Source organism: Lathamus discolor, chromosome 5 (genome assembly GCF_037157495.1).
Source record: "Lathamus discolor isolate bLatDis1 chromosome 5, bLatDis1.hap1, whole genome shotgun sequence".
In the NCBI taxonomy this organism is placed as follows: Eukaryota; Metazoa; Chordata; class Aves; order Psittaciformes; family Psittacidae; genus Lathamus; species Lathamus discolor.
The window spans coordinates 114,042,367-114,057,221 of NC_088888.1; the positions used below are offsets into that span (position 1 = coordinate 114,042,367).

At 42.0% G+C, this 14,855-nt stretch overlaps 1 protein-coding gene across 1 annotated transcript; it reads right to left on the bottom strand.

Moving 5' to 3' along the window:
* Positions 1-2,768: 2,768 nt before the first annotated feature.
* TMEM17 (transmembrane protein 17) lies at positions 2,769-7,157 on the bottom strand. The gene is made up of 4 exons (XM_065682210.1): positions 6,951-7,157; positions 3,942-4,045; positions 3,576-3,689; positions 2,769-3,478 (listed from the first exon to the last, which is right to left on the bottom strand). The coding sequence occupies exons 1-4, from the start codon at positions 7,051-7,053 to the stop codon at positions 3,149-3,151; spliced, it is 651 nt and encodes a 216-aa protein (XP_065538282.1). The 5' UTR covers positions 7,054-7,157; the 3' UTR covers positions 2,769-3,148.
* Between the last annotated feature and the right edge of the window lie 7,698 nt (positions 7,158-14,855).

Here is a 14,855-nt window from a genome sequence, read left to right on the forward strand (position 1 = left end):
TGTTAGCTTTCCTGCTGTGAGTCCCTTTGAAGTTCCCAAGCACCTTTCACTGCTTCCAGTCTGTTCTGGCAATTATTCCTGAATTTCTTCATTAAAAATAAAGCAAGCTTTCCTATGTTTTTCTTTAAAACATTAATGCCATTATTGCAGCTTTGCTCTTGATGCTAGGAAGTTCCTCTGTTTATTTATTTTCTCATGTATACTTACTGTGCAAGTACCTTCTGTAGTGTTTTTCCCCCTTTTCTTCTCATGTACTTCACCTGACACTTTTTTCAGTGCAATTCTCTGTTCTGTTTTCCTGAGTGTTACTGTAATTTTCTTGTCACTGGACACATAAGGAATACAAAACTCATGGAAAACTACAGCTGTAGGCACTGAATGGGAGTTCTAGGCTTTGGGAGTTGCAGAATTTATTAATAATTAAATGTTTAAGCTGGTAATGATGAAATCAGGAATAGATTAGTGGGCCTGTTAGGAAACCTGAGAAGAGAGAATGCAGAAATCTTGTGTTTACCAAGTGTGTTGCTGGAGCTTTATGCCCCAGACTGGTTTCTACCTTAAGCATTTCCAGGCAACACTATTTCTAACTCTGTTTCTCTGAATTCTGTTTTCTTTATTGCCTTATTGATGTGTTCCCTCCCATCCTAAAGAGTGTCTTTGGCTCCTGATAATTGTTTTACATGGCAATTTGACCTTCCAAGTGCATCATTTCCTTATCACCAGAAGCAAAGATTCTGAGTCGTATCTCATGGCTTTAGACGGGAGGCCAGTTCCTTGTTGTCAGCATTGGTGTACGGTTTACTTTTATTCATCTTTATGTTGTATTTGATGTACTTGATTTTAAAAGCCTTCACACCCTTTACACTCTTAATCTCACAAAAGAGTTAAAACTTGTTAAGGTGATACAAGAAAGAAATAAAAGGATATACCATTTTCTAGTTAAGGCAAGAGGTTAGATTACTGTACCCTCTCAGTATACTTCCCTACTCATCTCTGATAGTGGGCTTTTAATAAGGGGAGCAGGCAAGACACGTGAAGAACAAAAGGCATAGCAATTGCCTTAGTGTCTTTTCTAAGCTGTCCCAGTGCTTGTCCTGGCAATGGTATTGAGGGCAGACTTGGAGAGCTGGTGTCCCTATTGGAAAGATAGTGCTTTCCCTTAACTTTCATGTTCTCTTAGACAAATTACTGGGACGTATCAAAAGCTAACAGTGCTCAGCTTCCATGCTGCATCATTAACTTGTTTTTCTCTTAACACCCTGGTTTTCCTAGTGGTGGATGTGAGCTCCTTGGAGGTCTGCTCTAGATTCATGGCCTGGAAGCACATCCATTGGTGTTAGTCCTATCACATTTGGGCAGGAAGAGGCAGCTCTGTATGGCTACCAAAGCACTAAGTCACCTGAGTTCACAGTCATTGGAGAAAACAGTCTCCAAGGTATCTGATGTTTCTCTTTGGCCTGCCAACACCTATTATGCCAGTATCTGTTACTGAAATGGATCCTACCAAGGTTCAGCAGCTCATCAGCCCTGACCCTGGCATTCTCCAGTGGTGTAATTGTGGTTGACATAAAAATATGTGCAATGTTCCCACTGCATCAGTTAGGAATGTTTTGACAAGGAGTTTCTAATGCTGTGAAAGTGTTTTTGAAATGAAGTAACTTCTGCTTAAACCTCTTGCAGGCTCTGAATATGGGGGTCTAAATGTTTTATATTAACCATTAAAGACACTCCTAGAGACTCTGTTACAGGAAGCCTATTTTTCAGCACAAAAGCCAATCCAAGCCAGTAGTTTGTTTAAAAAAACCCCACAAACAAACAAACACAAAAAAAACCCAAAACAAACCAAAGGAGTATATGCTCTGATAATATATGCTTTATAATAACAAAATGAAGAGGGAACTTTAGTAGAATTAACTGTACCATTCACTCATGGATTAAAAATAAAATGAACTGTTCTGGTATATAGCAAAGCTAATACCTTCTTTTCACAAGAGATTCTATAAGCTTTTAAGATGCAGCAGCTTTAAGCACACTGTGCCTTTTTCATGTTAGACCCATCTTCTTTACATTCCTTTGAGCAGGCTGGATGTTTGTGCCAGCTCCCAAAGCTGACAACTCTTGCCCTGCTGAAAAAATCAAAGGAGCCAAATAGAAAATGTATTTTAACTTTCGATCCCCTTCCCTCCTTGACAGAAAAAGTGAACTTTTAGCCATTACAGAAACTGGAGCAGATAGTCTAGACATTAATACAAATAACAGGAATGAGGGAACCTTGGTGTATGCCCTGGCTTGTAAGAAATGGGCTCTGCCTTTCAGGGACATAAACCGATTTTTTTTAATGGCTATAACGTTGTTACTGCTGACTGACTGAATCCTCCTTTGGAGAAAACTGCACCATTCTGTTTGAATGCCTTCAATACTTAAAACTCCAACTAAGACAACGATGAATGCAGGAGTTTTGAGGAAGGAATACTTTTAAAATTCCATCCTTGGCCTATTATTAAAGAATTCCTAGTACTGGAATTACCTGGAAGACCACCTCTGAAACTGTAGTCTTTGTTCACTGTCATACATTGTCCTTTCTGGGCTTTAAGATTATTTGAGGTTGTTGTTGGGGTGGGTTTTGGGGGGTTTCTTTACTTTTTTTCCTTCACTGAGATCCAGCCTTTCTATGCAGACAGACCATGTTTATTTTCACTGAGGTACCAGACATTAAATATGTACAACATATCTGGAAGAACAGAGACAAACCTGGTATCCACACAATAAACAAGTATAAAAGATTTATTGTAAACAAAATGTGTTTTGCTTACAAAACAATGTGTTTTGTTCACAAAACAACAGTGAGGGGAAAAAGGCTTCAATTTTTTAGAAAACACCATGTGCCTTTATAAAATGTAAAAAACACCAAATCTGCTCTGTTGAGCTTGTTTCTGCATACAGTAACAGATCATAAATAGCCCACTCAAGCCAGTTACGCAACTGGCTTTGATATTTTTCTTGCAGAGTGAAGCTCCAGTCTCTGAGGTTTAACGTTGACTTTTAAGCAGTATCTATTTTTCAATATCTTTGATCTAGGAAGGTAAAAAATGACCCAACAAAATGGAAACAGCTCTGTAGCAGCACGAGGCCTGCCTCCATTAGCTCCTCAAGCCCTCAGTGTGTGACCCCTAGTCCTGCGGTCCCCACCAGCCATGGAAACTGCTCCTTCTTCTTTACCAAGGCTGTAAAAACCAGGAATGGGCTGTTCCTCCAGGTGGTCAAACTCATTGAGACGAAAGTGAGTTGCCAGTTTGTTCACCATTCTTTTCAGGGTGACAAAGGCTGCAATGACTTGGAATGTGAGGAAGACAGCAAAGATGCTATTCACTGCTCGCTCCAGTGGCTGAATTTTTAGACCTTCATTAAAGAGCAAGAACAGAATCGTAGGCAACTGCAGAAGGAGAGTCAGGAGCCAAAACCCAGCCAGCTCAGGGACCTATAATAGGGAGATATCACCTATTAAGAAACTCCGAAAATTAAACTCCAAAATTAAGCTCTACTTCACACATTAATGTGTATATGAAGTAACATACTTTCTCCTGCAGATTGCCCATGTATCCCAGGTAGAGTCGAATGACCTCTATTAATGAGGTCAGGATCATGATCGTGACCAAGATGAACTTGTAGTAATCCGACAAGTCTGGATACTAGAGTGAAGAAGAGAGTAAAAGTTTCTGATACGCTATTTAACAACATGCTGTTTGTGGTTAAATGAAGACACTGTTTGCTACTCTAAGCTGACAGTGTTGTATTCATTTTCAAGTACACTTGAACCTCCAGTTCTAAGGAATTCCCCAATAAACCCAATAACCTCTAACTACAGTGAGCTCTACTTCAGTACTAGCAGGCGTCTTATCAGAAACACAGTACATTTGTAAACTATTTCCTTTAGGACTCACCTTCAGATGGAGCATGACAACTACGCTGAGCCACCAAAATGGGAAAAAATAAACGTTGAAATAGAGGGACATCTGCAATGGTAAACTGGAAACTACTTCATTATCTGTAGATAGAGAGAAGTCTTTATCACTCCTAGTTTGTTCCATACTTCCATAACAGAATTCACCTTAGCTTCAAGCAGGGCACTAACATTCTCCCCAATTAAACATTAACAAAAATATTTTTATTCAGAGGAAAACTTCTTGCCCTATCTTGAGTTACACCATCTCCTGGAATCTAATGCAAACTTTCAGTTCACAGGATAGAGAATTTTTATCACATAATCATATATTCTAGATGAGTGTCTGACTGCTGATTACCTGGTAGCTTGTGGCTTACTCCATAAGCTCTGAGTGGTAGTCTTAGCTCAAGTAGTGCTATATACTGACATTTCAGAAAGAATTAAGTGGTTATTTCATTGCTGTTCCTCAGAGAATGGCCGAAGTTTAAATGATACAAAATACTAGATGATCATTATTTTGTAGAGGATCCTCATGAGTAAGGATTTAACTGCTAGAGAGCGGGTTTACACTGCCTACTCCATTTTCAATCTTTATTTAAATAGACATTTGAATGTTGCAAGAACCCATTAATTCTTCTAGTTCTTAACAGCTAACAATTTCAAGTATATGTCAAACAAAAATTTATCCTTTAAAGTCAGGAGAGAACAAAATGCATTCATACTATGTAGAGAAAAGCAAATATTTAACATGCAGGCAGTAAATTCTACATTTAGGATTTCATAATATACATACAAGATTAAACTTAAAACAATGAAAAATTTAAAAGGTCATTCTAAGGGAATAATTCATTTTTAATGGGTGAAGTTTTATTGCTGTATTCTATTTAAATGATGATGCATCCGCTTTACTTCAATTATCATGTTTCCTTCCTTATGTTTTCCCCCAAAGAAGCCTGTAGGCACATGTGGTACTACCTGAGCAAGTTTACAAAGTATTCATTGTGACCCACTGATTTGTATTCAAGTCCTATGTCCCTGTCTGTCATAACGGTGATACTTGATTGAAATCTGTCTGAACAGTCATGTTGTCTCAGTTCCAGCTTTGGAACCACTGTCTTCTCTTTCTGTATCTTCCAACCACTCTCATACCTGTCTTTGTTGCATCTCAGTCTGGCATCCCTGTTTCCAATCCAGCCACATGCAGCCTGGTACACTCTGTTCCAGAAGTCTTTATGCCAGTTGCAGAAGTATTCATGGTAGCTACTAGACTACATGGGAAGGGAGGAGGACTTGGGGACAGACCTTAAGGGTAGGGTGTGAGGGGCAGGGAACTGTTATACTGAAATAGAAGGTGTAAGACAACCAATATATATATTTAATAATCCCATTTTTAAGCATCAGCACTTACATCTGCATTCTTACATTCTATAGGTACTTCATTTTCACTATCTACCTAAAATTGTCCCAGCTGTCCTAATGAATGAATGTAACACAAGGAAAGCTTTGAGGAGCACCGACATACAATTCTAAAATGCTGTTTTACCTTTCAAACATGGCCATCCAGTTACCCATACCTATGTGTGTGCCCTGTATGTACGTGATGACAATTGAATGGTTCATGGCCATATTACTTAAAAGCAGAAAATCCAAGAGCTCCAATTTCAATTGTGATGACCATGCTTTAGGTATGTTAAAGGTTTCACTGACACAGCATGTGTATTTGTACCTTCTGCTCAAGTTTTAGAACTGTGTTTTGGATGATTGCTTAGCAATACAAACCAACCCTAATTCATCTTTCTATCCCTGAATTGAACTAATGCTTATTTTCTGGGCTTGCTAAAATTAATGGAAAAGTCCGACAGTATTGTGATGGCCAATTCTTTGATGCTAGAGCAACTCACTGATTTATATATGTATAAACTTAACTTTTGAAATCCCAGTCTCCAAGAGTTAATGGTACATTTGCAATTGGTTTCAGAGGGCTGGATATTCACTTAGGAGTTTTCATAATGGAAAATGGAAATGACTAAAAGTAAAAGTTAATCCTGTAGTTAATAACAGTATTTCAGTGTTGTTTGATAAATGAAGAATTACTAGTAATTGTTAACAGTGTAACTACATAAAGGAAATGAGTACTCCTGTCTGAAATGAGAATGACTTTTTGGTTATTTATTTTTATCATCTTGGAATGGATTTACCAGTTGAAATGAATATAGCCTTTTTATGCAGACAGACCATGTTTCATTTCATGGCTACTCTTAGTCCAAAGGTATGAAAAGGGGGCATTGATGGTTTACAAGTTTCACTGGCAGTACGATGAAGGAATGGCTATAGGCAATTCTGACAGACTTGGAAAAACAAAGATAAAGCTGGCATACCGTGAGCCTGAGTTTTTGCTACCCAGCTCTAGCTTTGTATACCTCGTTGTGCTTCTGTTTATTCTGTGCTGTGTTTTCTTTTACTCGGGCACAGGCGGCGTGCCTGGTGTGTGAGTAACAACGGATTTTACCTGCAATGCTTTAGGCAAACTTGCTTACTAAGCTGTGACGGCGGGTGCAGAGTGTACCCGGTTTTAAATCACGCCTTTTCCATGTGTAACCCCTCAAGGAAGCCTGCAACACCGCACTTGTGTTAGCGCAGTTTCACCGCAGACAGCATCACGCCGCCACGCTACACGACTGGCGGTGAAACCAGGCCCTATGTACAAGGCGTTCCACGGCTGGGCTGGCACCGGGGTTACTCCAAGGCCTGTCCCCGGACCCTGGATCTGGAGCACGGCCACGGGGCTCCGCAACCCCCACCTCCGCCTTCCTGCCGGGGCAGACCGCGGCACGACCGCCACCCCCCCCCCGGATCACTGCCCTCACGGCCCGGCCCCGCCCGAGGCCCCGCCCTTACGACGGCCAGGTGACGGCTGGCGCCGCCATCTTCCTTCCCGGGACGCTCCCCCCGCCCCAGCCGCCCCGGCCGCCATTTTTGTCGCTGCGGGGGCGGCGTGGCGCGTTACCTCCGCCGCCGCCCGCGTCCCTCGGGCCGGTGCGCTGGCTGTCGGTGAAGACGGTGCGGCTGAAGGAGCCCAGCCGCCGCCTCAGGGGCTCGGGCAGCGACATGCTGAGGCGCCGCGGCCCGCCGTTGCTGTGGCGACGGGGCGCGCAGGCGCGGTGGGGAGGAGAGGTGCCCGCGGGTTGCCGCCGGCCGCTGGCTGGGCTGTGGGGTCTCTCAGGGGTCTGGAGCGGGGCTTCTGAGGAGCGGAGAGCGGTGCCTCGGGCACGGGGACAGTGTTCTAGTGGAGCCTGCTGGGAGAGGTGCGAGCCCAGAACTTATAATTGCCGGTGTGATGTAAAAACACGTTTATGTGTGTTATGTGTGCGGGAGCAGTCGCTGCTGCCTCGGTGTGTGCTTACACGCATACAAGTGCGTTCCTGCTTGCTTCTGTAACGTAGATAGAATCATAAAATGGTTTGGATTGGAAGAACCTAAAGATCATCCAGTTCCAGGCCCCTGCCATGGGCAAGGACACCTTCCACTAGAGCAGGTTGCTCCAAGCTGCATCCAACCTGGCCTTAAACACTGCCAGAGATGGGGCAGCCACAGCTTCTCTGGGCAACCTGTGCCAGGGCCTTACCACTCTCACAGGGAAGAACTTATTTATATCCAACTTAAATCTACCCTGTTTAAACCCATCACCCCTTGTCCGATCGTTGCAGTCCTTGATGAAGAGTTTCTTTGTGGCATCTTTGTAGGCCCCTTTCAGGTACTGGAAGGCTGCTATGAGGTCTCCAGGCAGCCTTCTCTTCTCCAGGCTGAACAGCCCCCATTTTCTGTGTGTTCATGGAGAACATTTTTGCTTGTCCCTATGCAAGTGTGGTGCTTTCTTGCCTGATTGGGACTGCCCATCATCCCTGACAATGAAAGCAGTGCCCAGCAGGGAGGTCACCCCGAGAATGTGGTGGCCCAGTCAGCAGTGAGTCCAGCGTGTGAGTTTCTCAAAACAGCATTTTTTTTTTTTGCCTCAGAAATGCTGGTGCATGCCAGCCCCGAGCATCTTCACTCAGCTCTACATCGTTTTGGTTCCTTTCTAATCAGTCAGAGTGTATTTTTTTCCCTAGTCTGTTAGGGCAGGGTTTGGGTTTTTCTGAGAAGGTTATTATGAAATCGTGGTCCATGAAAAGAAGCTGCAGGGCCTCCGTGCTTCTGGTAGGATAAATCTGGGGGAGCGATGATGCTTGATGATGGCTAGAGAGAGGAGGGTGTGAAATAAGGATTAACGTTGTCAGAGCTATTTTATCACAGTGAATATGAATGACTTTAATTTTATGATAGATTCAGCTATAACCAAATTAGAAAATACCTCTTCCTCAAGGAAACCTGCTTGTGTCAATGTGAAGTTAAAAGCAATGGTGAGATCATCACTACTTTTTTAGTCTCGTTAGCTTTTGTCCCTTATAAGAGGCCCTCACAGCATTAAGAGAAGTCAGTAATGTAAAACTGAATTCTGCTTGTTCTTCTCTTATTCATAAAATGTAGTCCCCCTAAAATTATGATAATCTGTTCACCAGGCTGTTCAGCCCCCTTAGGGCCCGATTCCTTCTGAGGAGAAACAATGCCGATCTTGAGTGTGCAGGAAATTATTTTCTGTGTGACCAGAATGAAAGAGCAGCTTGTGCCTTTCACTAGGAGAACTGATAACATCTGTGTTTTCACTGTACTCAACATGACATATCACCTCCCTTCTCCTGCCCTTTACCCCAAAACCATACTTAGCTAGTTCCCAAGGTGATCATTCTCCAGTATGACTTTCCAAACTCAGTTATCTCTGACTAAATAATTTAAAGCCATGTTTAAACTTATTTCATTCTGTCCCACAGAGACAGTTCTCCTACAGAGAAAGATGGCTGAACAAGCAGGAGTTCTGAGAAATCCATTTGGTTATCCAGCTGATGAATGATGTGATATAGACAGCAGATACTTTTCAAAGAGCTTCTCCAAACATGGGTCTGACAGCAGGAATCTGCATAAGAAAAATCCTGAAGATCTTCAGAAGAAATGAAGAGGAAATGGTTTTTAAATAATGGCAACAGATTGGAAGGGAGAAGGAATTAAAGATAGCCCAGAATTTCAAGGGATGCTGTACATGTCCCATTAGCAGCAGGGAGGGCAGCAGGCTTTGCTGTGTAAGGGCACCTAGAAAATAGTTTTAAACACAGGTGAGAGTTATCCCTCTTTTACAGGTAAGATAGAACATGAAAAGTTGAGTCCTGTGAAATGCTGATTGCAGTTTGGGTTGAACACCACAGAAAAAGGCACGTAATTCAGCATGTCCTGGACATAAGCAGACAGGTAAGTTGTCTGGTGAAAAACACTCCTTACAAAGTATCAAAACGTAAGGTAAAATAAAAGAGATGCTGGAACTTTTGTCACACAGAATGGGTCAGTACAGCAGTGACCACAGCTCAGCAATGGTACCTGGTTCACCTTTGAATTAGGTAACTTATGTTTATTGGCAAATAATTTAGCAAATGTAAAAAGTCAGAATATTTTTAATGTTTTTTGACCTGAGTCTGTTTTAAACTGTGAGGCTTCCCCCATAATTAGCACAGTGACTGTGATGTCTGGGGGGATGGTGGTTAAAGCAACATAAGACTGCATAGACTGCAACATTGTGTTGTGTTCTAGCCACATGTGGATCTCTGGGCTATGAAGGCATTAGAGGTATAATGCAGTTTCAGTGATAAAAGTCTGTGAGTGGATACCTGATAATTGGCTCACTACCTAATAAATAATAGAAGAGTTTAAAGATCACTGTTATATTTGAGGAACCATAATGAAAAGCACCCTTAATGTTAGATAGGTTTCTGAACTTCAAGAAGTACAGTCTATATTATTTATCTTGCCAATTGCCAGTAGGTGCTAGGAATGTATTTTCTGTCAGGCTGAGAGAGCTCGGCTTGCTCAGCCTGGAGAAGAGAAGGCTCAGGGGAGACCTTACGGCAGCCTCCAGTGCCTAAAACGGGCCTAAAGAAAGCTGAAGAGGGACTTTTACAAGGACATGTAGTGACAGAACAAGGGGGAATGGCTTTAAACTGACAGAGGGGAGGTTTAGATTAGACATTTGTAAAAAATTCTCTACTATGAGGATGGTGAGACACTGGCATAGGTTGCCCAGAGGAGCTGTGGCTGCCCAATCCCTGACAGTGTTTAAGGCCAGGTTAGATAGGGCATGGAGTAACCTGATCTAATGGAAAGTGGCCCTGCCCATGGCAGGGGGTTTGGAAGTAGACGATCTTTAAGGTCTCTTCCAACCAAACCATTCTGTGATTCTATAATGTAGCAGGTATCACCATAAAATTCTGTGCTATAGACAGTAGCAAGGTGATGAATCTGTGCAAGATTTCAAATTAGATTACCTGAAAGTCTGGGTTGGATAGAGCCTTGGGTGACATGGTTTAGTGTGAGGTGTCCCTGCCCATGGCAAAGGTGTTGGAACTTGATGGCCTTAATGTCCTTTCCAACCCTAACTATTCTATGATTCTTTGATTCTACGAAACCTTGTTTTACTGTTGTTGCCTTGGTCCTGATCTGGTTAACAACTCTTTAGGGAAATACTAGTCCCATACTCTCCGCTCATTAGGTTTATATGAATTAAAAGTATGGCAGAGTTTTGATGAAGTCAGATATTCATGGAAGTCTCAGTTTTTTTTTCATAATATAAGCTGGTGACCTGGAAAAGTTCAGCCTTTAAGGATTTTCTGTTTGATTACTTTTTGAGAATGAAAGAATGGAAGAATTTTCTCTGAACACCACAATGTTAACGCCTTTTCCTGATGGCAGTGGCTTTGAGCAGGGGCCCTGATCTCCCAGACACTTTGATTTTTCTTATGAAAACCTGTCAAGCATACAGTCAGGTTGCCTGCCAGCAGCTGTGTGGCAGTCAGTGGGACTTTCCAAAATTGGGCTCTGCTCATTCAAAAACTGAAGCAATCCAGCATAGCAGTCAGTGAAGTGTAAAACTGAGCAGTAGGTACAGGAAAGGCCAGTGGAATGCAGACACCACAAGAAATACATGGATTTGCCATGTGAACTCAATTTCCAGACACAAGGTGTGAATCTGTGATATTTGGCAGCCTTGTATTTTCAGCAGATGGCCAAGCATCCCCACGAAATAAAATTGTGCATGCTTTTGTTTAATATTTTTGTCTGTGCGGATGCTTAAAATACTCCCTGAGGATGGAATATATACTCTTTGTTTTTACTAATTCTGTTTAATTTTCTTTAGACTGAGGCGTGCATTTTTTGGTCAATTTAACAAACAGAATTCTGATTTTCTGTAGGGAGGGTTGGAGAGCACCCACTCCAGTTTCAAACAGAAGAAAATCTTAAAGCTTCAGAGATCAGAACACCAGGGCATCTTCATTGACAAGTCAGAGCTTCCTCTAACAGAAGGATATAAATCTGTGCTATAAGGAGTCAAAGAAGGAAAAACATTTAACTGTTATGTGGCTATAACAGTTACAATGACCATCTGTATAAATAAAGTAACTGTATAGCTTTTGTGATGAAACTCTATTTGGCCATTTCCTTTTTTTAGGGAAAGTTATTCCATTGCTCAATTTCTTTGTGTCTCTCCACATATGAAACGTTAAGGTAGAAATAACCAGATTTCCCATTCTCTGTTGCAAAATAAGCTACTGAAATGTGAAACTGGAAGGCACAGGCCCATAATTGCACAGTATATTAAATGACTGTTTTATTTCTCTCTACACATGTTAGCTATAAATAAAACAAAAGTCCCTGAAAATCTGCCTGAAAGCTTTAAATCAGAGAAATATTGGATCTTTGTGTATCCACAGTAGTCCAACTAAGTTGGTAGACACTGGCTTGGCTCCCAGACCTAAGCTCCTGGGGCTCTCTGGCAACAGCACTAAGCCATAAACACCAGATGCAGTATATCTAATGAAAATAAATATTAGCAGTTTCTTACAGTTGGCATTTTAGAAACACAGAGTTCATTTAAATGGTGCCAGTGGTTTATCTTTGCACCTGAATCACAATTGCTGTATTTCTGAATGTGTTGCTGTGGAATCTCATGAATGCTATTTTCCCTGGCATGCCTCTGCTGCTGTCCCTTCTGTAGTAAGTGTGCAAGCAGCAGCAGTCACTGTCCATGCTTGCCCTTCAATACCTGCCCAGTGCTTTAGCAGAGTGCTGTAAAACATGTAAAAAGTGCTGATGAGCTGAGCTATGTGCAGGCAAGCAGAATGCAGGCTTGCTTTTTCCTCCTGTCCTCAGAATGAAGTGACAGATTGGGGGTTTTAACAAATTACAAATGCCATGAAGGCTCTAATGTGTGTATTTGAAAGGATGGCGTTATTAGCTGTGACAGTGTCTGCCAGAGCAATTTCACAGCTGTGCTCCTGGCTTACAGTACCCCAGGACAATCTTTTCTCGGTGTCACTTGTACTTGTCCCTGATGTTCATTTAACACCTACAAGATATTTGTTTCTGGTAAACAATTATTGTTGCTGATGAGACTTAGCCCAGGCCCTTGTGTCAGATAATACCTACACTGCAGTCATTCTATGCATGAAATATATATGGGCTATCTTAGTCTTAAGCATAAAGACAGCAGCAAAAAAAAACCCACCTCTCAGAAAAAATCCCCAAACCCCAAAGGACTATTACTTGCTCCTGTGGATTGAGTTTCTTCTTGCTGTACTTGGCATTTAGTTAGAGCTGCTCCCTAGCTTGTTTTATTTTATTGATTTGTAGTTTTGTCAAGCATGTTGGGAAACTCAAAGCTGGCATGGCTATTAAAGAAGTTTTGTGGCTATTAAACAAGTTTTACAGTTTGTGTTGCGAAAGTACTCAAGATTTTAGTGATACACAAGGCGATTACTGTGAGTGGATGGATTTTGAGCCAAATTTTCACTTCTGTGAAGATCATTGACATTCTCTTAAAGGACTCTACATGACCTGGCCAGTGATGAAAGGGCTCCTCCTTCCAAAAGGTGGCTCTGGAATAGACAGTGAACACCATGTTATAACACTGTAAACAGGCTGAGTACCTTTTTTCAGCAAAGTTATGTTTTTCATATGCTTCCAGACTTTGTTGGGGATAAACTCTGCCCCAGTCACACCTGCAAGTCTGGGCAGCGCTTGAGAATTGTTCTTTCAGGAGATAAGCAGGGAAGTGGTGGGGACTGTCAGTAATTCTCAGCCAATAGTGTTTTGTCCAGTGTGTGTTTGGAATAGCTGCAGTGTTCTCTATGTGCAGAAATGCACATGGAGAATTTTGCTTTGGCTCTAGAGTCACTTTGCGGACCCTCGCAGTTCGCAGGGAGTATTTGTAAGAGGATTTTTATGGCAGAGGAACTGATGGCTTCAGCCTTGGTCTTATCCTTGCTTGTATAGATAGATGAGGTGGTCTTGTGCAGTAATTTTAGCTGTCTAAATATTACTTGTTCAATCCAGACTAGTTGGAGAGGCTTCACCTCTATGGTGGGTTCCCCCAGAAGGCTGTTCATGGGAAGGAGCAATGTGCTTGCTTACATGTTTCTGTCCTTCTCTACTGATTACTAGTAGAGCGTAGTTGTTTTGCTATGTCAAGGTGCCCAGCCATTTGAGAACTGAACACTTCACAGAGATCTAGGCTCTCCCAGAGGTTGTTTTGTGGATCTAAGCTCCCTCAGGTGGTAGGGCTGTTTGTGCTCCTTGGGCATCACACCAGACACGTTATCTGTAGTCTGTATAACTCTTACAAAATGCTTCCTGGGACGTGGGCCCTGACTGTGCCAGTGCTTTGTCTTTTTATTGCAGAATCCAAAGGTGGCACAGTATTAAAAAAAAATACCTCCAAGGTGGCCTGCATCATAGACCCATGAAAAGGCAACATTTGTTTTGTTATTGCATGCTGCTGACAGTTCCCTGTAATAGCTGTTTTGTACATCCTTTGCGACTACCTCAAGCCCAAACCCAGAGTGAGTGATGGAGGATAATGTTAGTTGTGTGATCATTTAGGGAAAAGAAAACCACGAGGCAGAGAGGACTGTTGTTTAGTTAAGAAACTAATCACAGGGTTAGGGCTTTCATTTTTAGTTTCTAAATTTCTATTTGGACAGTTGCATAAATGCCTGATTTCAAAATGCAAGTATGTGGAATCTTCAGTGCAACTTAACTGGGGCAACAACAGCACCCTAAACTGAGGTCAGATATTTGTGTTCTCTAATGTGCATTTGGGTGCCTAAATTTGGATTTCTAAACACAAGCAATCTTCCCCTCTCTGAAGTTTTGCTGAATGTAAAGTTAAGTGTTGTGTTATCAGGTCAGAATCTGTGTTTTCTTTATCCCTTCTTCATATCCAGGCCAACACTTCCTCCTTGTGAGAGTAAAGGATTGTGAGAATGACTGGAAATGCCGCAAGTTTCACTGCAGGCATAGAAGATTCAGGCATAGAAGCAGAGTTCTGGTTCAGGGTCTTTACCTTCAAATATCATGGGTTATGCTTTTGGGATGTTAGTGCAACGTCACTGCAACCTGTGATACCTCTCTTTAGATGCAGATTTGGCTCCATAGTTATTTTTGTTCCATAATCTGTTAGCTGTGTTTCCAGACAAAGCAAACTCAGCTCAAGTTCTCATCATGTAGCAAGAAGAAAGTGTAGTGACTCTCCAAAGTCCTGAAGAGCGCTTAATTCTTTATTACATTTTCAGTTACTCAAGGCAGGAGTTTCTTATTTGTAGGTACACGTTGGGTACTTGCGCCATTGTACTTCAGACTCGGCTGTGGCACCAGTAGCCATGGTAGTATGAATGATCAGTTTGAACTCTCCAGTCTGCTGTCTTTGAAATGTAAAATTTCCGTCATTTGAAATGGGGGTTTCTCATGGAACTGGAATCTATGAAGTGGTACTTAA